The sequence below is a fragment of the Garra rufa genome, chromosome 6 (genome assembly GCF_049309525.1).
Source record: "Garra rufa chromosome 6, GarRuf1.0, whole genome shotgun sequence".
NCBI classification, from domain to species: Eukaryota; Metazoa; Chordata; class Actinopteri; order Cypriniformes; family Cyprinidae; genus Garra; species Garra rufa.
The window spans coordinates 10,926,760-10,951,545 of NC_133366.1; the positions used below are offsets into that span (position 1 = coordinate 10,926,760).

The following is a 24,786-nucleotide window of genomic DNA, read 5'->3' on the forward strand; positions in this document are numbered from 1 at the left end:
AATGTACATGTTGTCCTGGTGTGCTTTTGATAGTTTATTAACAAATGTTGGAGATTGATATAATTTAAAGTTTTGGGATTAGCAAATGTACACGAAATAGCAAAGCACCATGTCGGATGTAAAAAGGCAAGATATTCCATTGATAGCATAATAATACATTCTGCATATGTTAAAACTCTAGTGCATTATTATTACGGTTATGGGGTGAACCTGGACCACAAAACCTGTCATAGGGTATTTATTTTTTATTAATTTTTTTGAGATTTATACATCTGAAATTTGAATAAACAAGCTTTACATTTGTGTATGGTTTGTTAGGATAGGACAATATTTGGTCAAGATACAAGTATTTGAAAATCTGGAATCTGAAAATCATGACGCGGAAACATCAGTATACATATTATATATCAATACACACACACACACACACACACACACACACACACACACACACATATATATATATATATATATATATATATACACATGCATTGCTAAGAACTTCATGTATGTATATATACATGAAGTTCTTAGCAATGCATAATATTAATCAAAAAATTAAGTTTTAATAGGTTTAATATATTTAGGGTAGGAAATTTTCTAAATATCTTCATGGAACATGATCTTTACTTAATATCCTAAACTAATTGGCACAAATCCGCATTTCTACATTGAAAAAGATAACTTTTTTATTTAAACTTTTTCATCATTTAATCTTGCCTTGAAAAATATAATATAAATAACATAATAATAAATATATCTGAATATAATAATAAATAAATATAAAATGTCAATATTTTAATATTAAGAAATTTATTTTAAATTAAGTTCATAAATACAACACATCGCAGAAATTACAGCATTTAGAAAATTAACCTCTTCCATCTTTTTTGGTAGTGTATATATATGTTAAAAATATAAAATGTAAACTTGAATGTAATCTTAAAATGTTCCCGATTTTTTCACACATTAAAGCACTTTCTAAAGTAGTGATGCTACGACAAACCCATATTGCAAAGCACTCCCTTTTACTGCCATGGAAGATCAAGTATCAAACTTTTTATCTTAGTGAACTCCAGCATCCGCCTCATTCTTCCCAGAACCCCCTCTTGTGGTTGATGGCTTCAATTAGTTTAGCCTTCAGTGTTTCCTTGTTCTGATAAATGGGAAGGTCTAGCAGAGCATGGCAGGTGAGGGCCTGTGGAAGATGGTCCTGAGTGAAGCTGAACAGGGGTCTCACTCTCATCTTCACCGCACTCATACCCAGAATGGGCACTTTCTCGAATCCTGTCAAGAACACTAAAAAAAGGAAATGGAGAAAGACACATTTGAAAGCACTCTGGGTGTGTTTTGGCATACAGTACAAAGTCAAACTGTAGGAGCAGCCAGAGTAGATGCAACAACTAAACAATTAAGTATGATTTCTTAAATTAGATCTTTTTTAGTAATTAGACACAATCACAGCACCATTCAGTAACTAGTGAACTTACACAGAAAGGCCTTTTTCTCATTTGGTGTCAGTTCATCAAACACCTCCCAGAATGAGATGATGGTTGGATGCTCAGCATTAAATGATCCTTCATATGTGGTGTTCTGTTGATTGAAAGAGATATATGTAGTCAATATTACTTGTTCACAATGTGAAGAGCATATGACATTTCTGTTTGAGATATGTGCTATCATGGACCTGTTTGAGTATGTCCCAGTCATATTCTTCATTGCCCACCAGCACTCCTCTCAGCTCCTCTGGTTCAAACATCTCCACTATGCATTTGTCACATGCTTTGAAGAAGCCTCTCTTGAATTCTTCAAACACTTCCTCCACTGATTTATTCAGGATATAATCCACGTACTTGTCCACAAATTCTGTTCTGTAGCAGAAATTAAGCATGTCCTAGATTACAATTAAGCAAAAAACTAAAACAAAACCCCGCACAATGTTCTAGTGGCAGTTTTATTGGTATCTCTGCATACCAAACAAAAGCCCTTACCTGTTATAACTGGTGACCTTTTTTCCTGGCTCAGCTGGATCCAGTTCGACTACGGATCCATCCCATGCAATCTTATGTATAAAAATAAAATATAATTTTTCAAGAAATAATCTCTTCGTCTCATTCACTAACCATCAAATCTATGTCCAAACTAAACTTTATTTTTCTGATTACTTTCTTGTCAAATATACTAATAAGTTATATATATATTAAAAAAAGAAGAAAAAACTTTAAAGTGCATATATGACCCTGGACCACAAAACAGTCATAAGTGTCTTTTTTTAAATTGAGCTAAATGAGTAAGCTTTCTATTGACGTATGGATGTGTTAGAACAATATTAGTTTGAGATATGAAAATCTGGAATCAAAATATTGAGAAAATCATCTTTAAAGTTGTCCAAATGAAGTTCTTAGTAATGCATATTACTAATCAAAAAAAGTTTTGATATATTTATGGTAGGAAATCTACCAAATATCTTCATGGAACATGATCTTTACATAATATCCTAATGTTTTTGGCATAAAAGAAAAATTGGTTATTTTGACCCAAACAATGTATTGTTTGCTATTGCTACAAATATACCCGTGCTACTTAAGACTGGTTTTGTGGTCCAGGGTCACATATATGAAAATGGTTTTAGCGTGTTTTATGCAAATGACATGAGAATCAAACATACTAACCGTGAAGTAAAAATTCAAATTCTCAATTCCTTCACTGTAGTCCTGGATGCACCGCAAACTAAAGAGAACATCATATTTCAGATTCATTAAACAATGTTTCTTGATATGTGACAGTAGCAGATAGAGATAGACAGAGCATGGGACATACATTTTAGCAGTTATTATACAAAAAATATACCAAGAGAATCAGAATATCAATCACTGTAAAAACACTCACGTGCCAAGACCTGGATCCAACTCGATCAAGTCTTCTAAAGATGGTTTGACATTGAGAAGTTTCTTGAACAAGGCTAAAGGAAAATGCAGATTCACTACAGAGTTGTTGTTGAAGGCCAAACCACACAGAATCCCAAACAGGAAGTACTTCTCTTTCTCCACGCGGAGCTGGTGTGGAATAATAAGTGGTTTACGCCAAAGAGAAAAAAAAGGAAAACACAAAAGCAGCATTAGGTATCTTAGGGCCCATTCTCATAGTAAGCATTTTTCCATTCTGTGTAAACACTCTAGACTGATGTATTTGACTGTTTAGCCCATGTTTCACAAGTTTTTTTCAAAAATAAAATAAAATTTCCTCATTCCACTGTCGACTTCTTATATTGTTGGCCCCTTACGTATTTAACCTCACTTAAAGGGTTGGTTCACCCAAAACTGAAAACTGTGTCACTAATTGCAACTACCACATTCAAGACCCAGAAGAATTGTAAGGACATTGTTAAAATAGTGTTCAACCTTAATTTTATAAAACTATGAGAATGGACTACTTTAACGATGGACTTTATGGACTTTCTATCTTTCTGGGCCTTGAACATAGTAGTTGCGTTGCTGTTTATGCAGAGTCAGAAAGCTCTCGGATTTTATCAAAATATCTTAATTTGCGTTCCAAAAATGAACAAAGGTCTTACAGGTTGTCAGCATCCTGCCCTCTTGTAGTTTGTCTCCATGCCTCTAGAGGTCCCCTATGTTCCCCACTGCCTTAGTTCTTCTTTGTGGGTCCTTGTTAGTGCTATCCAGATCACCTGTGCCTTGTTTCCTCTAGAGTATTTAAGCTGACTATTTTCCCCTGCTTTCTCACTCGGTTTTTGAGTCCCTGCCCTGTGTTTCCAGCCCTGTCTGGCTATTGCCTTCCAAGTTGTCCCAAGTAAGGTATCCTGAGTTACTATTGTTCTCTGATTTTGTTTTCTCCCCTCGTGGAGTCTTTATTTTTCTCTTGTGAGTTTTTCTTTGTTTTGACTCTTGTTTATACCCCGGCCCGAGAAGAACTTTTGTTGTACTATTCTTGCAAAGACTTTTTTTTTTTTTTTTTAAATAAATTTTCGTTTCCTGGAATACTGCCTCGAGTGTTTCGTTTGGGTCCAACATCACTCCTGTGGCTCTGTGGTAGCATCCTCAACCACCACACCAGAGACCCGGGTTCAAGCCCAGCTTGTGACACAGGTTTGAAATGTCATGAGGGTAATTTATGACTAAATTTTCAATTTGGGTGAACTATCCCTTTTACTACATTTAACCTTTCCACTACATAGCATGACATAGTAAAAAAAAAACACTTTGACTTACCTTTGTTGGGAACCAGCTCATAGTTTGGTTATCATTGTACATAAACATCTGAGACTCTGGTGCACAAAGCTCCTTAAACACATTGTGAAAAAAGTCCCTCTTGTTGACATCCGTTTTTCTCATATCCTCTGTGTAAAACACCTGTGTTAGATAACCAAAAGAATTCATTCATATTGCAGCTCAGCTCGTAACTGTTCCTGTCTTGGTTTGAAAATAAAAAGTACACAGAGAATACCCTGTATGCTACTGAATTGATGCTTCACATTGTTCTCTTTCCTTACCGACAGAAAAAGTTCTCTGAGATGTTCCTGCTTGGCAGTTCTCAGCAGAGAGAAACTGTCCTCCAGCAGCGATGTGCGTCTCAGAGCCATCTCAAAACTACCCTGCAATTAAAGCATTTCATTCTTTGATTAAAAAAATCAATTAACCGAAAATTTTCAGAAAGATTTTTTAGAGGCCAAAGCAAAATTACCTGCCATATTCTGTTCTTCATATAGCTACACTTGGCCTCCAGGTTAAAGATGCATGGAAAGGATATTAGACTTTTTAAGATTGCCTAAAAAAAAGTAAGCATCATGAAATTTGGATACATATCATATCAGACATAGTCAAACATCTTTAGTACTCACATAATAGTAGTTTTGCTGGGCTATCAGTGCATTGATTTTTCCAGTCAGGTTAAACCACTCCCATTTGTTATTTACATCTTCATTGATGGTTTGCAGCTGTTGATTTGGGGAAAACAAAATTCTCTAGTTTTATTGATTTTCTTCTAAAAACAGTTGGAATTAATATTTGAATAGTATATTTATACTGAAAATATTAGCAGTAGCTATGGTTGACTTAAATCTAATATAAATGTGTTTTCTAATATGTGACACTGGACCACAAAACCAGTCGTAAGTCGCACAAGTATATAGCCAACAATACATTGTATGGGTCCAAATGATCGATTTTTCTTTTATGCAAAAAATTATTAGAATTTTAGATAAAGATCATGTTCATTGAAGATATTTAGTAAATTTCCTACCTTAAACTATAACTATATATACACATTTTTTGATTAGTAAAATGCTTTGCTAAGAACTTAATTTGGACAACTTTAAAGGTGATTTTCTCAAAGTTTTTTGTCACCCTCAGATTTGTCCAAATATTGTCCTATCCTAACAACCATACATCAATGGAAAGCTTATTTATTTAGCTTTTTAAAAGGAACCTAATGACTGCTTTTGTGGTCCAGGGTCACATATGTTTTTGTGTAGTGTGTGTTTTGAATAACTTTTCTATCACAAAGTTATACATGAAAGCCCATATACATAATCTTTTGGTTCTCACCACATCTAGTAGGTCATTGATCTCATTTATGATGAAATTACTCTTTGTGATGTTTCTGTTGGCACTGCAGCAGACCTTCACAACAAAGACACAAATGCATATAAAATGATGAAATATAACTTAACTTACTTTATATCCAATATATATATATATATAGTATAATAAAGGCACCTGATAGATTGTCTGAAGGATCTGCACAAATTTTGGCAGGCGTGTTGTTATGTCCGAGTTTATATTGTCAACAGCAATCCTGCCAATTAAATTAGCAGATGCTTTGCGAAATAACTTTACCAGACATTTGAGCCAATCATCAGGGAGTTTGGACCAGTACGTCTCTGAAATACAACAAAACATAAAAATACTTAGACAAATACAACAAAGACAACACAAAGGCTGAAAAAGGTTCCAGCTTTACCCAAAACCTTGCGAGCATCAGAATTCAGCTGAAGGATTTTGAAGGCCAGTTCTTCAGTGAGTTCAGTTCGTTGTTGTTTCTGGAGACGTCTGATGAGCTCAGGGAGGAGAAGATAAACTCTCAGCGATTCCACACCAGTTTGATTTTCATTCAGAGATGGCAACAGTGTCTCTTGAACCACTTTCACTACCTGAGGTACAAATAAACCCTAAATCTTATTGTTTAAAATGTGATTAACATTTTTTTATATAAATGTTGGATTTTGTAATTACCTCTGATATTGACCTTTCATTCTTTGATAACTTTGCAAAGGATGTTTTAACCAGATTGAAATCCAAACCACAATGTTCTTCAGACGTCTGATAATGTTTGTCACAACTACAAAGACAGACATTTACATTAATATCTGCATTGGAACTCATTTTAGGCACAAAAGGAAGAATTACTAGATCAGACTTTCTAACTCTTATTAGGATATTTACCTCGTTTTGAGAAAACTTCCATTCAGAGAGGCAGCAGAGGAGAACACTCTGTTTATGTCTCTGTAAACAACAAATATTACTTTAAGAAATATTTTTTAGTTTATTGATGTTATTACTGTGCCTAGTTTTCATTATCTCTTTGGCACAAATGTCTTGATTAGTTTATGTTAAAAAAAAGACTTTCATGGACACACGGTGCCAGGAGCCTTTATATCTGAATGTAAGAACTATATTTAAAGTAAAGCACTCACTTCTTTCCCACTCTCCATGCTTCACTTTCAGACAGCCATCGGTCAACCATTCTGTCATCTAATGTCAAAATCTCTCTGCTTGGATTAGGTTCAGACTCATTCCCAGATTCCTACAATACCCACAAACACATAAGTAATCACACTGCAGCAATAATTGAATTTCATTTGAACAATTTGTGAATGAAAACTGCCCGTTTTACTGTACCTTGAAAAACAAGGCAAAGGAATTATTCTCCCCAGCAATTACTTTTTCAATCGTATATCCATCATTGCATTCTGTGTTTAACAAAAACCTAGTTTAGTTCAGAGTTCTGAGCAACATCCTGAGTAAAATCTATTCATAAAAACAGAACCTACTGTTAAAGGATTATTTATAATTACCAGTTGGCAGATCCACAGGAAAAGGCACAGACTGCTTGATCATTTCTCCATTTCCCAGCTGCCCTTGTACCCCACATCCAAATGAGTAGATCAGCTTTGACGATGCGACTGATACGAGTGTGTGACGTCTTTGAAAGAAAGAATCAAATGCCTAATTACTGAGCTGAACTCGTACATTAAACATGTGAAGAATTATAAAGAAACCTCTACTATTGCTCTGAGATGCTGATAAAGCTTATGAACCATCTTTACCTCCCACATGTGACCTGTGACACTTTAGATCCCCACAGTTCAGCAACCACCCGCGGATAATGTTCATCTTCAAATGAGTTGTGCCCAAGTTGACCAGAACCCCCTGATCCAAATGTGAATACTGCACCACCCTGAAACATTTATTACACTTTCTGTCCAGTTTGTTTTATGCTAAATATGGTATTATAATATGGATATATAATATATTACAAAACAATACCTTTGACAAAGTAGCTGTGTGTTCCCCTCCACATGAGATTGACACAGTTTTCTTCTGTTGCAGGCTATTTACAACCGTTGGGACATGTCTTTCTGTGGTCAAAGAATCACTTCTAATTAGCTTTGCTATATATTTGACACAAATTTTGTACATTTACATTACTTCCATACTATTTCTGATTTAGTTTTTACATGATGAAACAAGAAGACCTGCAGTGTCTCCAAGGCCCAGCTGTCCAGCAGAGTTCTTTCCCCATCCAAACACGACTCCAGAGAGAGACAACACAAAGCTGTGGTCTCCTCCAGCACTGATCTGAGCCACTGGGATCCCACTCAGACTCTCAACATGTTGAGCAGACGGAGAGCCGGGATGATCTTTCCTCAATCCCAGCTGACCATGAGAGTTCTCACCCCATACCAACAACTGACCATCTGAAACAACAACAGCTCTGAATATCTACACTCCAATAGCAATCAGTTCATATCAATTATAAGATGTCAAAAGCAATAGATGGAATAGTTGTTAATACTCTTAGTTAGCGCCATTGAATGATGGTCTCCACATGCGATTTGAATCACCTGCCTGTTATTTAGACCTTTGAGAGGCCTGAAGGGACAAGAAAATCTGTCAAATATCTGCTTTTATCATTTAAGGTTATTTAAACTGTTATGCCTACATAAACATACTCGCACAAAGTAGGTTTGTCCATAATGAGAACTTTTCCTGAATCAGAAAGAAGAACTGCGCCAGCTCCTCCACAGACAATCCATCTGATTTTGTCCTTCTTTAGCGGTGGGTGCTCTGCAGTAAATAAAATATTTTGCATAATAATAATAATAGTAATAATACATTTGCAACTCCTGTTCAGACTATAAATAAACAAACAGACGCTTATATTATTATAACTAATTGCACTCATTCTTTCAATGAGGTCTTCAAATTTATGAGAGCATACTTAGTTTTCCATCATGATCATAGTCTTCACTGCGCAATCTCAGGACCGAGACTTTCCCATCCCGTATGAATCCAGCAAAACTCCTTCCAGCTGACATGTCCTGAACTGCCGTTTTCGGAGACACGGACCGTATTCCAAAATTGCCATGTTTGACTTGGTCAGGCTTCACCAGCCCGAAGCCCTCTCTGACATGCGCTCCCCAATAACACAACATGATCACAGCTGATGGATAGGAACTTCAGACTCCAGCAGTGTCTCTCTTCATCCCCGGACTGAAAAACACACTCTCGTTATACAGTATATATAAACAGAAAACGAGAGCGAAACTGCTGACTGTTTTGAAAATCATCGAGCCCTGTTAACTATTAAGCGATTTCCCACGAAACGAAAGTAGGCTACGTTTGTTGTCATTCTTCCGTGTTTATCGTCGGAGTCGGAGATAGAATGCATGATAATGGGAAAACGAAAGCAACATCTATCGAAATCCCCCACAGTGTTTTGTTTATTTCATAATATTATTTTGTGCAGCCAACTGACGTGCTGAAACTGAGTGACGACGTGGTCATGTATTGTTTACATATAGAGAAGACCCGCGGGGCAAGTTGTCACACACAAAAACTACACAAGTTGTCACACACAAAAAGTAAATGAGTTTTGCAGTTCTAAAATGACTTTCAGGAGGGTCGACTATTTAAAAGTTTTACCCAGCTTTTAGAAGTATTTGAAACGCCTAATTTGTTAAATTAATTAATTAAACGCGATTTCACCGAGGAACCTTTTCCCAGCTAAGGACCAGCATAAACCAGCAAAGGGCCAGCATAAACCAGCTAAAACCAGCATCCCAGTGGTTTTTTCAGCAGGACAGGTCGCTGTGTCACAACCCACAATAAATATCATTATACAATATAATTTTAAGACATTTATTTTTAATCAAACACATCAAAGAAATACAGTATTTCCACACATTAAAGCAGGAATTGATTGCTGAACAACAAAGTTGTTACAACAAACCCAGTGTTTCAACCTTCACCACTGTTTTGATGCTGGTTTAAGCTGGTCCTTAGCTGGTTTATGCTGGTCCTTTGCTGGTTTATGCTGGTCATGTTCTGGTCAAGGACTAGCATAAACCAGCAAAAGGACCAGCATAAACCAGCAAAGGACCAGCATAAGTCAACTAAGGACCAGCATAAGTCAACTAAGGACCAGCATAAACCAGCAAAGGACCAGCTTAAACCAGCATCAAAACCTTTTTTTCTTTCAGACAAATGCAATTGGAGTTATTTAAAAATTGTTCTGGTGCTCCAAGCTTTATCACGGCAATAGGCAGGTGTTTCTCTTCATCAGTCCAAAATTAGTCCAATAAAGTGCATCCATCCATAATAAAAAGTGCCTCACATGGCTCCGGGGGGTGAATAAAGGCCTCCTGTAGCGAATCGATGCAGTTTTGTAAGAAAAATATCCATATTTCTCTAGATTAAGCTAAAAGTTGTACACAGAAGCTGCTCTGGGTGGATGACGTAGGACGTTAGCTTTGAAGTGACGAACATGGATGTGCAGTGGAGAGAGGTAAACAAAACAATGGTCACGAATTAGAAGTTCAAAACAAGGATTTGTAAAAAAATAAATGTCAGAGGATTTCGATATAAGCCAAAAGGACTGGATTTCCTTTGTTAAAGTAAGGAAACTTTGCTTCCTGTAAACAAAATGTTTTTTGTGAGACTCTATGCTGTATTCTGCGTCATCCAGACAAAGCCATGTGAGGCACTTTATATTATGGATTGATGCACTTTACTGGACTTGTTTTGGACTGATGAAGAGAAACATTGCTGTTATAAAGCTTGGAGGAGCCATAACGATTTTTAATATAACTCAGATTGCATTCAACTGAAAGAAGCAAGTCACATACACCTAGGATGCCTTGAGGGTGAGTAAATAATGGGCTAATTTTCATTTTTGGGTGAACTAACCCTTTAAGAAACAGGAAAGTCATTTTCACTGCCTAGGAATATCAAGTATCAAGGATAGATCTGTGACTACAGGTGAGCCCAGAACTCCAAAATCCGCCTCATTCTTCCCAGAACCCCCTCTTGTGGTTGATGGCTGCAATTAGTTTAGCCTTTAGCATTTCCTTGTTTTGATAAGCAGGAAGGTCTAGCAGAGCATGGCAGGTGAGGGCCTCTGGTAAATGGTCCTGAGTAAACCTGAACAGGGGTCTCACTCTCATCTTCACCGCACTCATACCCTGAATAGGCACTTTCTCGAACCCTGTCAAGAACACTTAAGAAAAGAAACAGGGAAAGATTTATTAGACAGCACTTTAAATATGTTTAGTCATACAAAGTCACTACCTCAAAATTGTAGAAGCAGCTAGAGTGGATGGAAAGTAAAAAAATTGATTTCATTTCTTAAATCATGGCACCATTCAGTAACTTGTGAACTTACACAGAAAGGCCTTTTTCTCATTTGGTGTCAGTTCATCAAACACCTCCCAGAATGAGATGATGGTTGGATGCTCAGCATTAAATGATCCTTCATATGTGGTGTTCTGTTGATTGAAAGAGATATATGTAGTCAATATTACTGGTTCACAATGTGAAGAGCATATGACATTTCTGTTTGAGATATGTGCTATCATGGACCTGTTTGAGTATGTCCCAGTCATATTCTTCATTGCCCACCAGCACTCCTCTCAGCTCCTCTGGTTCAAACATCTCCACTATGCATTTGTCACATGCTTTGAAGAAGCCTCTCTTGAATTCTTCAAACGCTTCCTCCACTGATTTATTCAGGATATAATCCACATACTTGTCCACAAATTCAGTTCTGTAGCAGAAATTAAAAATAGAAAAACAAAAAAATGTTTAACATTAAGAAATGTTTTAAATATCATGCTCTTTAGAAAAAATCCTGACCTGTTATAATTGGTGACCATTTTTCCTGGCTCAGCTGGATCCAGTTCGATTTCTGAATTATCCCATGTGACCTTATGTAGAAAGATAAAAAAAATTGAATAATTGTGTTATTTCTTTTATTTTAACCTTATTATCTATGGAGCATGAGAACATGGGAACCAAACAAACCGTAAAGTTCATGTCCATTTCCTCAACGTCATCGCTGTAGTCCAGGATGTACTGCAAACTCCTAAGAACATTGTGTTCAACACTCATTATAGTACTGCCAATAAGCTATTCTAACTCATGTTGGTCTTATAACATTGATTTAAGAACACTCACTTGCCAAGAACTGGACTAAACTCAATCAAGTCTTCTAGAGATGGTTTGGCATTGAGAAGTTTCTTGAACAAGGCTAAAGGAAAAGGCAGATGCACTACAGAGTTGTTGTTGAAGGCTAAGCCACACAAAATCCCAAACAGGAAGTACTTCTCCTTCTCCACGCTGAGCTGGTGTGGAATAGTAAGTAAGGCCAAAATGAAAATACAGTGTATATCACATTAAAAGAGGCCTTAACGAAATGTCATTACTACACATACTGTTAAAGTTTTTTAACAGTATGTTTTTTAAAGAAGTCTCTTCTGCTCACCAAGCCTGCATTTATTTGATCCAAAGTAAAGCAAAAGCAATAATATTGAGGAATATTTTTACTATTTCCAAAAATGTTTCCATTTGAATATATTTTAAAATGTAATTCATTCCTATGATCGAAACTCCAGTCTTCAGTGTCACATGATCCTTCAGAAATCATTCTAATATGCTGATTTGCTGTTTAAGAAACAATTTTCTTCTTATTATCAGTATGAGAACACTTTTCCAGGATTATTTGATGAATAGAAAGATCTGATGATCAGCATTTATCTAATCTACAAAAATACATCATAATAATAAATGTTTTTTGAGCAGTGAATCAGAATATTAGAATGATTTCTGAAGGATCATGTGACTGGAGTAATGATGCTAAAAATTCAGCTTTGAAATCACAGGAATAAATTACATTTTAAAATATATTCTTTAAACAGTAAACTTATTTCATAATTGTACTGATTTTGCTGTACTTTAGATCAAATAAATGCAGACGTGGTGAGCAGAAGTGTAGCAAAATGACTGAATTAAAAAAGTCTTTGTCTTACCTTTGTGGGGAACCAGCCCATAGTGTTGTTGTCATTGTACATGAGCAGCTGAGAGTCTGGTGCACAAAGCTCTTCGAACACGTTGATAAAGAAGTCCCTCTTGTTCACATCTGTTATTTTGCTCACATCCTCCTTGTAAAGCACCTGTGTTAAATGACCAAGGGAATTTACTCACACTGTATCTCATAACTCTGTTTGTCTGCTGCTGTCTTGGTCTAGTAAAAAAAATATTTTAGTATAGCGTACTCAATGTTTTTGAATCAAAACTTCACATAAATTCAGTGTATGTGAATTCCTACAATTTCTCGCCTTACCAACAGCCAGTGTCTTCTGAGATCTTCTGAGGGATCGGCTCTTGTCAGCTGATGATAACAATCCTCCAGCAGCGCTGTGCGTCTCACAGTTAGCTTGAAAGTTCCCTGTAACAAAGACATTTCAAAGTTATGTGAGCACAAAGAACATAGACATAAAAGTAATTTTAAGGACAATTTCAGGTTGATGAATTACCTCCCATTCTTTGTCTTTCAAAAACCTACATTTGGCCTCCAGGTTAAACATGTGTGGATATGATTTCATATTGTTTACTGCTGTCTGTAATAGAAGAAATAAAAAAAAAACAGCTATATATATACATACATATATATACATATATATTAGATAGCAGCCAAATATTTTTGGTACTCACATCATAGTAGTGTTTAAATTTCATATATAAACCAAAATCAGCCGACCAGTAATACTTCAGATCTTCATTTGTGGCATGCAGCTGTCAATGCAGGGAAAACAAATCTCAGGTATTTTATCTTTCTTCAAACATTTTCATTGTGAGCTTGTTGGATTGGATTGTTGGAGATGGCTACATACAGTATCTCACAAAAGTAAGTACACCCCTCACAATTTGGCAACCTTTTTAGTATATCTTCTCAAGGAAAAATACTATAGAAATGAAACTTGAATATATATTTTAGAGTAGTCAATGTGCAGCTTGTATAGCAGTATAGATTTACTGTCCTCTAACAATAACTTAACATACAGCCATTATTGTCACAGCCATTTACAAAATAGCTGGCAAAAAAAGTGAGTGATAACAGCAGTTATGCAAAGCCACATACTATTTATCTTGTTTATGTTTTTGTCTGCTTGACAAGACCATACAGAGTTGTGAATCTTGTATTAGAGCAGTTAAAATTAGGTGCTTTAAGTACAATTCTCTTATACTGACCAGTGGATGTTCATGGCATCTCATGGCAAATAACTCTCTGAGGATTTGAGAATTAGAATTGTTGCTCTCCACAAAAATGGCCAAGACTTTTAGAGGTTCAGTAACACCCTGAAACTGAGTTACACTACAGTCGTCAGGGTCATACAGAGGTTTTCGATGATGGGTTCCAATCGGAACAGGCCTTGCAAGCATCGATCAACGAAGTTGTGCACTCGTTCTGTCCATCACGTACAGAACCTGGCTTCAAAAAACGAGTGCTGCCAGCATTGCTTTAAAGATTGTAGAAGTAGTAGGTAAGCTTGTCAGTGCTCAGACCATACACTGCACACTACAACAAGTCGGTTTGCATGGGCATCGTCCCAGAAGGAAGGCTCATCTGAAGCTGGCTCACAAGAAAGCCCGCAAACAGTTTGCTGAAGACAACCAGTCCAAAAGCATGAATTACTGGAACCATGTCCTGTGGTCTGATGAGACTATAAGATAAACTTGTTTGGCTCAGATGGTGTCCAGCATGTGTGGCGATGCCCTGGTGAGGAGTACCAAGAATATTGTGTCTTGCCTGCAGTCAAGCACGGTAATGGTAGCATCATGGTCTGGGGCTGCATGAGTGCTGCTGGTACTGGGGAGCTACAGTTCATTGAGGGAAACATGTATTCCATTATGAACTGTACATTCTGAAGCAGAACTTGATGCCTTCCCTCCAGAAACTAGGCCGAACGGCAGTGTTTCAACATGATAACGATCCCAAACACACCACAAAGATGACAACTGCCTTGATGAGGAAGCTGAAGGTGAAGGTGATGGGGTGGCCAAGTATGTCTCCAGACCTGAACCCTATTAAGCACCTGTGGGGCATCCTCAAGCAGAAGGTGGAGAAGCACCATGTGTCTAATGTCCAGCAGCTCCGTGAGGAGTGGAAGAGGATCCCAGCAACAACCTGTGCAGCTCTGGTCAATTCCATGCCCAGGATGATTAAGGCAGTGCCAGATAACAATGGTGCTAACACAATATATTGACACTTTGGACAAGTTCACTTAGGGTGTACTCACCTCACTTTGTTGCCAGCTATTTTGACAATAATGGCTGTGTGTTGAGTAATTGTCAGGAGACAATAAATCTATACTGCTATACAAGCTGCATATTGACTACTCTAAAATATATCCAAGTTTTATTTTTTATAGTATTGTCCCTTGAGAAGATATACTGAAATTGCTGCTGAAATGTGAGGGGTGTAATCCTCTAATCCTCTATAAACAGCAAGGGTCCTACCATGTTAGGTCCAGAAAGGTACCAAGAATCAGTGGTTCAACTGTAATTTTATGAAGCTACGAGAATTTAAATTTTTGAGAGAACTGTCCCTTCAACCAAAAGTAAGAATTTTACCATTTTTGGTTCTTACCATAAGTAGTACATGATTGATCTCATGGATCAAGAAATCACTCTTTGTGATGCTTCTGTTGGTACTGCAGCAGACCTTCACAATAGAAACACAAGTGTATTTCTTTTATGAAACTATAATAAGATAATAAGATGTTTTTTTTTATGGTGTGTATATTAGTAGACAGCAAGCTTTTATTGCATTCTTACAATGTAAAAATATTGTATTTCATTATACAAGTGAAAGCTAATAAACTCACAAAATGAAATTAAAAGTTTGGTTTTAGCTTGTATTTTATAGTTACTGCCGTTAACTTGCTTTCTCTTAAAGCTGATTTTATGCAAAATGAAAAATATATTTTGTCTTTTATAATAATATAATGTGTAACAAAGGCACCTTATAGATCATATGAAGGATCTGCACAAATTTCTGCAAGCGCCTTGGTATCTCCCAGTCTATACCTCCAAAGGCAATCTTGTCAAGTAACATAGCAGATTCATTTTGAAATAAGTTCACCACGTTTTTGAGAGAATCATCGGGGAGTTTGGAGCAGTACATTTCTGAGAATATAACAAAAAAGACAAAACAATAAATAATAATACATCAACAAATACAAGAATGACAAAAAGGTTGTCCAGCTTTACCTAAAACCTTGTAAGCATCAGGATTTAGCTGAAGGATTTTGGAGGCCAGAGCTTCAGTGAGTTCAGTTCTTTGTTCTTCCTGGAGATGTCTGATTAACTCAGGGAGGAGAAGATAAACTCTCAGAGCTTCCACACCAGTTGGATTTGGATTCAGAGAAGGCAACAGTGTCTCTTGAACCACCTTTGCTACCTGAGGTACAAAAAAATCCCTAAACCCAATTGTTTAAAATGTAATAAACATTTTATTTATATAAATGTAGGATTCACCATTACCTCTGATATCACGCTTTTATTCTCTGATAACGTTGCAAAGGATGTTTTAACCAGAGCAAAATTCAACCCACAATGCTCCTCAGAAGTCTGATAATGGTCATCACTACTACAAAAACAGACATTTACTTTAAAATCTATGTTGGAACTCATTTTAGGCTCAAAAGGAGAGGTAATTACCTATGAGCTACCTTGTTTTGAGAAAACTTCCATTCAGAGAGGCAGTAGAGGAAAATACTGTGTTTATTTCCCTGTAAACGACAAAATCATTTTAAAATTCATGCTTACCTTTTTATTTTAAAAAGACATTAAAAAGACCATTTCAAAAGTGCCATGGACCTTTACCAAAACTTTAACAACAGCATGAAAAATAATGTCAGAGTGGAAGCATTGTGTATAAAAATGAGTCACTCACTTCTTGATGGCTTTCCATGAATTTGCATCACTTTTGGACACCCAGCAATCAATCATTCTGTCATTTAATGTCAAAATCTCTCTGCTCAGATTGTTTTTGGGCTGTTGTAACTCATTCCCAAGTTCCTACAAAACAGTAAGTAATAAGTACTCTGTGCACTAACAGTTAAATACTGCTTGTGAATGAAAAATGTCTTACTTTGAAAAATAAGGCAAATGAATGATTCTTCCCAGCAATGAGTTTCTCAAGTGTATATTCATGATTATTTTCTGTGTGCAACAAATATTTAGTTCAGTTCAAAACATCATGAACATATTCATACAAAACAACCTGTTGCTTAAAGAGGATTTAATTACCAGATGGCAGATCCACAGGAAAAGGCACAGACTGCTTGATCATTTCTCCGTTTCCCAGCTGCCCTTGTATCCCACATCCAAATGAGTAGATCAGCTTTGACGATGCGACTGATACGAGTGTGTGACGTCTTTGAAAGAAAGAAGCAAATACTGAATTACTGAGCTGAACTCATAGATCTCACATATTAATCATGTGAAGAATTAGAAAGAAATCTGTACTATTTCTCTGAAAACTGATTGCTTATGAACCATCTTTACCTCCCACATCTGACCTGTGACACTTCAGATCCCCACAGTTCAGCAACCACCCGCGGATAATGTTCATCTTTAAATGAGTTGTGCCCAAGCTGACCAGAACCTCCTGATCCAAATGTGAATACTGTGCCACCCTAGTAATACAATAATGACATCAGCATCTGTTTTAGATATTAGGCTGTCTAGCAATACAAGGACAGTCTTTTATACATTTTATATTTCCTATAGCTTGATATATACCATAATACAAAAATATAATAATATACAAATAAAAATGTATACTCAACCTTTGATAAAGTGGCAGTGTGTTCTCCTCCACATGAGATGGACACAGTTTTCTTCTGGCCCAGACTATTTACAACCGTTGGGACGTGTCTGTCTGTGGTGGAAAAAACAGTAAATTCATCACTTCCAAATCCATAATCATGCTTTGATATAGATTTGACACAAATTTAGTACATTCACGTGTACTTTCATACTGTTACTGATTTAGCTTTTACAATGTTAAAACAAGAAGACCTGCAGTGTCTCCAAGGCCCAGCTGTCCGGCAGAGTTCTTTCCCCATCCAAACACGACTCCAGAGAGAGACAACACAAAGCTGTGGTCTCCTCCAGCGCTGATCTGAGCCACTGGGATCCCACTCAGACTCTCAACATGTTGAGCAGACGGAGAACCGGGATGATCTTTCCTCAATCCCAGCTGACCATGAGAGTTCTCACCCCATACCAACAACTGACCATCTGAAAAATCAATCAATTTGTCAATCATATCATCTCAAAAGATTAAATAAAATGGCAGGTCTAAGATAAAATGGTTGTGAATACCCTTAGTTAGTGCCATTGAATGATGGTCTCCACATGTAATCTGAATCACCTGCCTGTTATCCAGACCTTTGAGATGCCTGCAGAGACAAGAAAATCTGTCAGATATATATTTGCTATCATTTATGGTCATGTAGGCTATATTGTTATGCCTGCACCAACATACTTGCAAACAATAGATTTGTCCATAATGAGAACTTTTCCTGAATCAGAAAGTAGAACCGCACCATCTGCTCCACAGACAATTCGTCTGATTCTGTCATTATTTAACTGTAGTTGCTCTGCAGTATATAAAATGTTTTCATCAGTTCAGACTATAGAAATAAAAATAGACCTTACAATTAAATAGTTCTTTAATTCCATTAATTAGACCACAGTATAGCTCAAGCATATATATAAAAACACATTCAAGACTTTCTGTTAAGTATATTTATGTAAACTTAATGAATGAAACAAATCATACTTAGCTTTCCATCATGATCACTGTCTCCACTGCGCAATCTCAGGACCGAGACCTTCCCATCCCGGATGAATCCAATAAAACTTCTTCCAGCTGACATGTCCTGAACTGCTGTTTTCGGACACATGGATCGTAAACCAGAATTGCCATGTTTGACTTTGTCAGGCTTCACCAGCCCGAAGCCCTCTTTGACCTGAGCTCCCCAATAACACAACATGATCACGGCTGATGGATGAGACGATCAGACTCCAGCAGGGTTTCTCTTCCTGGACTGAAGAACACGCTCTCATTAAATATGAATCGAAAACGAGAGCTCACACGAAACGAAAGTATCAGTGATAAAAATCCACAATGAGTCAGAAAAAAATTAAAGTAGCTACTTTAAAAATGCTGTTACTTTTTTCAACCCAGGGTTGGTGCATCGATGTCTTCGGTGAAATATGCTTCGGGTTTGTGTGTAGTTTAAATGCAAATTATTTTATTCTTCAAAGCAAAATACAGAGACGCGATGTGAGTCACCTAAACGAGTGTAGCAACGGTCATCTAATCGCCTGCAATATAATTACTTTGGATGTTAAAATGTGTTCTCAGAACCGTGCACTGTCTATTTATGGAAAGATGTTGAGTCAGTCACAGCATCTTTTGGCTATGAAACTATGGGGTTATTTTTGTGTTTTTATTATTCAAACAAACATACTGTGTTTGAGAGTAAAACTAATTATTTTGTAATTAAAAAATAAAAGTTTGCTAAAAAAGTCTTCTTAAATCTCAAAAATAAAGAAATTGATCAAATTATTTGCAGTGCGTGTACATTTTTTTACAATCTTTATTTTTCTTTGTGCACTTTAAAGGTCCCATATTGTACACATTTCTGGAGGTTTATTTTAGTTGTTGGTGTCCTTAAGAATATATATTTGCGGTATAAGTGCCAAAATCCATCTCAATATATTTTTACAGCTCCTTTTTTAGGAGCTCTGTCTAAAACAGGTCGATCCTCCGATTTTGGCCCATCTAATTAATATTCATGAGCCTCTCTTCTGATTGGCCTGTTGTTTTCTGAGTGACGCACAGCCAGGCCAATCACAGGTAACTACGGTCATGTATCGTTGTAGCCGAACCCAGAGCCATAGAGGAGCCTAGCCTGCTGATACTCAACAGGATATTTCAGAATGATGCTTTCCTTTTATCATGAGAACACGTATGCTTTGAGACAAAAAATATAGATGTAAACAACTCTTCTTAGATAGTTTCTATGAATGATTCAAACGATTGGCATCTCATAATCAAGCCATAATTTATTATGAGTTAGTTTAAGCCTTGTGCTTAAACGCTAACGAAAATTATCAGTGTTTTACTGCTGTAAAGTTGGTTTGACATTCATTAGACATTCGGTTTCATACCAATTAAACTCTTTGTGCCTGTTATGTTTTGAGGCCAAACTAACTCAGATAGACATAAATATATGCCCTTTATGTTGCACAAAGCTTCTAGAAGCTTTCTAGAAAATAATAGAAAATATATAGAATAATAGAAAATTAGAAAATGTTTTTTTTTAAATAATAATAAACATTAACCATATAAATGAATTAAACAAACTAATTTAACTACATAACATTATACTATAAAACAATAGTAAAATATTCAGAAAAACATCCCTGTCATTGCACAAGGCCCAGTTTTTGGAATTAGGATTTTATGTGTTTTCTGATCATTTTAGAACTTTTAATGTAAGCAATAATATAAACATTAAACGGAAATAACATTTGATCTAATTTTTGATCTAATAACATTTGATTAGATTTTTTCCCCCAATTCAGGTGTATCAGCCCAACTAAACTAAATTGTTGTTTGTTAATTGTTATCCATGGTATGATAATTTGTCTTGATTTTATATAAAACATAGTGTGTCTGTGAGTTGATTTGCACGAGTCTTAATTGAATACAGCCTAAGAGTGTTAATTTTGTCTAGAAGCAGTATAAATGATGTCTAAATGAGACTGTGGTTGACCCTATAAGATACTTAAGAAAATACATCCACAATGACCACATTTGAACTAAATTTTAACCTCATAGGGAAGTCATGTGGACGTTCAGAAGATGTCATAAAAAGACGTCACTAAATCATTCCTTATGGCTCCTCAGGGACATTTCAGTGTGCGAAAAAAAACCTTTGAAAATATGTCTTTTTGACATACTTTTGAACATTTGGAATTGTGTCAAAAACCAACTGGATTGGATTGGGACATGTGAGTTAGCCAGTTTGTGTTAATGGCTCTTACATCATTTCAGCCATAAGCTAAGAGCAGAAGTGTCAGTGTGGGACTATTTAATGGATATTTTGAATTATTTTTTGTGTGGTGAAACTGTGGTAAAAAAAAAAATGGCCACGTCTCATTCTGAAGGTGTTCACTAACAACGTCAATAACTTCTGATGTACTTGTTATGTTTAAGAATAATTACATTTATGCTAATATTAGTCTGTCTCATTCTTATTCCGAGGTCCACGTAGCCACCCGTATCCAGTCCAGGAGGTGGATCAGCACCTAGAAATGACCTCTACAGCTCTGAATGTCAGTGGAGACCATGTCAACTAGATGAGCCCTAAAGACAGATCCCCAGTGAGGGCCTCATTAAAGGTCCCATATCGTCAAAATCAAAATTTCCTGGCTTTTTTCATGATAACTAAGGTCTAGGGGCTATCTAACTACCATATGAGTTTCAAAACAGTCAATCCACAGTAAACTGCACACAGCCTGCTTAAAGTAGCTGTTCATTTTCACGAGCAGCTGTGACTTCCGTAACGATGTGACGTCCGATCGACTCAAGTCACCGCCTTCAGTCACAAACCAACGTCCCACCCTCCTTTTGTCAAACCCCCAGACAACAACGCATCCATTCCATTATTGAGCAACAACAACAGGAAAACAAGTTGAGAAAACCCTGTTCAGTCGATAGATGTCAAGCTACGATCATTGCACAGGCTTCAGAACAACGTGAATATAAGAGACCAGCGGCACGTCAACTTCAGCCTCTTTCACACAGCGATTCCGGTAAATACACGGATAATGTGTCCCACGATTTGTTCCGGAATTGTTTAATTTGGTTCATTCACAGTTGTTTTCCGGAATCTGTGCTTGCTTTACACACAAACCATAAAGACATGTGACCTTTGGATGTGAGATGTAATGCGACGCGTACGTTTCACTAAACTGAAACTAACCTGAACAAACTGTGCTTCAGCGCTGATAGTGAGGAGCTGGCTCTGCCCGATCGCCGCTTCATTCCACTTTGCACGTAACGTTATTTTTCGTTGTGAAGAGTCGCTTGATAACGTGCATCATTACTACAACACTGCCTTTAGGTTCTGGCTTTGGTTCACACAGTTCACGTAATTTTCCAGAATCAGCGCGCATTGTGAAAGGGGCTTTACTAAAGCAACAGTTATGTAGCCTACTGCATTCGGTGTTTGTAAAAGAAAAAACATTAATGATCATTCTAAAATATCCTGTTGAGTATCAGCTCTCTCTATTGCTCTGAGCTCGCTTACGCTTACAGCATACATGACCGTAGTTACCTGTGATTAGCCTGGTTGTGCGTCACTCAGAAAACAACAGGCCAATCAGAAGAGATGCTCATGAATATTAATTAGATGGGCCAAAATCGACTTGTTTTTGACAGAGCTCCTAAAAAAGGAGCTGTAAAAATATATTGAGATGGATTTTGGCACTTATACCGCAAATATATATTCTTAAGGACATCAACAAATAAAATAAACCTCCAGAAATGTGTACGATATGGGACCTTTAACTATATGGCCATTGACACAAGACCTCAGCACTATCTATCTATCTATCAATCAAAGTTTTGTTTGTGTGTGTATTACTTATTGTTTAATGTGGTAACAACAGGCACAACAGGTGGGCCTCTACCAATAAGACCAATAAAATCAATGATGTTAAACTGCTTTTGTATGATCAATAAAAATAAATTATTGAAACAAATTGCATTATTGTCATTGTCTTTGAGTATAATCCTCTTCATAAATTGATATATAAATTTTAAATATTTATGAGTTACTAAAAAAAATCACTTTTATATTTTTATTTTTATTGTTAAAAATCCATATTTTTTGTCATAATATTTATATTTAAGTGTAGGTTAAGTATTTATAATATTTTATTCTGCATTAAAAAATATCATTTTGTATTGTCTTAAAATTGTTTGAAAAAATATTTTTATTAATAAAAACTGTATATTTAATTTGTTTGGATGGATTGCCATTTTGTTGTCTATTAGATGTATATATGTAGGCATTTATTAGCTGTCTATTCGATGACTAGTCTATTTTTGGGCTATGGTTAGACGTCTATTAAATTTTCACTGACAGCCCAAATTCAGTCTTGTTTTAGCCTAGACCCATATTCACTGTCTATTAGACGTATACATGTAGTCGTTCAATAGTGGTCTAACTGATGTCTAGTCTATTCTTGGGCTATGGTTAGACGTCTATTAAATTTTCACTGACAGGAAAGCCCAAATTCAGTCTTGTTTTAGCCTAGACCCATATTCACTGTCTATTAGACGTATACATGTAATCATTCAATAGTGGTCTAACTGATGTCTGGTCTATTCTTGGGCTATGGTTAGACGTCTATTAAATTTTCACTGACAGGACAGCCCAAATTCAGTCTTGTTTTAGCCTAGACCCATATTCACTGTCTATTAGACGTATACATGTAGTCGTTCAATAGTGGTCTAACTGATGTGTAGTCTATTTTTGGGCTTTGTTTAGACGTCTATTAAATTTTCACTGACAGCCCAAATTCAGTCTTGTTTTAGCCTAGACCCATATTAACTGTCTATTAGACGTATACATGTAGTCGTTCAATAGTGGTCTAACTGATGTCTACTCTATTTTTGGGCTTTGATTAGACGTCTATTAAATTTTCACTGACAGCCCAAATTCAGTCTTGTTTTAGTCTAGACCCATATTAACTGTTTATTAGACGTATACATGTAGTTGTTCAATAGTGGTCTAACTGATGTCTAGTCTATTCTTGGGCTATGATTAGACGTCTATTAAATTTTCACTGACAGGACAGCCCAAATTCAGTCTTGTTTTAGCCTAGACCCATATTCACTGTCTATTAGACGTATACATGTAGTCGTTCAATAGTGGTCTAACTGATGTCTAGTCTATTCTTGGGCTATGGTTAGACGTCTATTAAATTTTCACTGACAGGACATCCCAAATTCAGTCTTGTTTTAGCCTAGACCCATATTCACTGTCTATTAGACGTATACATGTAGTCGTTCAATAGTGGTCTAACTGATGTCTAGTCTATTCTTGGGCTATGGTTAGACGTCTATTAAATTTTCACTGACAGCCCAAATTCAGTCTTGTTTTAGTCTAGACCCATATTCACTGTCTATTAGACGTATACATGTAGTCGTTCAATAGTGGTCTAACTGATGTCTAGTCTATTTTTGGGCTTTGATTAGACGTCTATTAAATTTTCACTGACAGCCCACATTTTGCCTTGTTTTAGCCTAGACGCCAGGGCTGTGTTTGAACGGCTAATAGTCTTTTAAATGCAAAAGTGCTTGCTGGGTTATTACTGATGCGCAAACGCACTGTATATGCACTACTCACTATACATCATATTTCTGCTTGAACACAGTGCAGTATATTCACGTAGTTGTATACAGCGAGTGTTTTATAATGGATGCTCACGTGTTTTGAAGAAGTTTGTTAGGATCAGTGGTGTTTATATACATATGGGCATCAGACGCTCCAAAACACCCTTTTCTTTTTTCATCTGTGAGGACCTATCTGCCAGAACCGTGCTTGCTAATCTAAACTAATCTAGAATTATAATATTTTTAACAGACGATTACCTACACCCGACTTCACTGGAGTTAAGTTATACTCTATAAAAAATATTTGCCTGACGCTTTACTATTGGGGGCTCTGGCAGCTAACGTTAGCTATAATGGATAATCAAATCTATTCAGCCGCATCACCGAACTACAGACGGGCTTAGCTAACGTTACGTATTTAAATGGGTGAGCATGAGAAGAGAGACTACATAAATTCACTTGTGACTGAGTTTAAGATGTTAAATTAAAACGTGTTTAAATGTAGGTAATTGTATACAGTTGGAAAAGCTTTAAAAAAAAACTTTCCCAAAACATGTGTGTGTATGCAAATTGTATAATAACCAAGTCACACATTTATAGTAATTGTGCAGTTAATTCTCATATTGTATTTTCAGAAAGTTTTGGAATATTTGTTCACTCCCCAAATGTGTCACTTAAATAATAATTTAATCAGAATTATTTTCAGATTATATTGACCCA

General features: G+C 36.3%; 2 protein-coding genes across 2 annotated transcripts; both read right to left on the reverse strand.

Annotated features, from left to right (window-relative positions):
- Positions 1 to 794: 794 nt before the first annotated feature.
- herc56.1 (HECT and RLD domain containing E3 ubiquitin protein ligase 56.1) lies at positions 795 to 8,876 on the reverse strand. The gene is made up of 24 exons (XM_073842466.1): positions 8,521 to 8,876; positions 8,252 to 8,366; positions 8,095 to 8,171; positions 7,775 to 7,996; positions 7,566 to 7,657; positions 7,346 to 7,476; positions 7,094 to 7,221; positions 6,918 to 6,988; positions 6,713 to 6,822; positions 6,462 to 6,521; positions 6,252 to 6,357; positions 5,980 to 6,169; positions 5,736 to 5,899; positions 5,565 to 5,639; positions 4,859 to 4,954; positions 4,702 to 4,785; positions 4,511 to 4,612; positions 4,230 to 4,370; positions 2,890 to 3,056; positions 2,673 to 2,730; positions 1,992 to 2,062; positions 1,688 to 1,871; positions 1,491 to 1,593; positions 795 to 1,299 (listed from the first exon to the last, which is right to left on the reverse strand). The coding sequence occupies exons 1-24, from the start codon at positions 8,732 to 8,734 to the stop codon at positions 1,088 to 1,090; spliced, it is 2,973 nt and encodes a 990-aa protein (XP_073698567.1). The 5' UTR covers positions 8,735 to 8,876; the 3' UTR covers positions 795 to 1,087.
- A 1,709-nt stretch (positions 8,877 to 10,585) lies between these two features.
- Positions 10,586 to 18,643, reverse strand: LOC141336828 (E3 ISG15--protein ligase HERC5-like). The gene is made up of 23 exons (XM_073842557.1): positions 18,430 to 18,643; positions 18,133 to 18,247; positions 17,970 to 18,046; positions 17,664 to 17,885; positions 17,432 to 17,523; positions 17,148 to 17,278; positions 16,890 to 17,017; positions 16,732 to 16,802; positions 16,534 to 16,658; positions 16,310 to 16,369; positions 16,122 to 16,227; positions 15,849 to 16,038; positions 15,601 to 15,764; positions 15,210 to 15,300; positions 13,112 to 13,191; positions 12,919 to 13,023; positions 12,605 to 12,748; positions 11,754 to 11,920; positions 11,601 to 11,661; positions 11,433 to 11,503; positions 11,160 to 11,343; positions 10,963 to 11,065; positions 10,586 to 10,797 (listed from the first exon to the last, which is right to left on the reverse strand). Exons 1-23 carry the CDS (start codon positions 18,641 to 18,643, stop codon positions 10,586 to 10,588), a joined length of 2,913 nt encoding a protein of 970 aa, XP_073698658.1.
- Between the last annotated feature and the right edge of the window lie 6,143 nt (positions 18,644 to 24,786).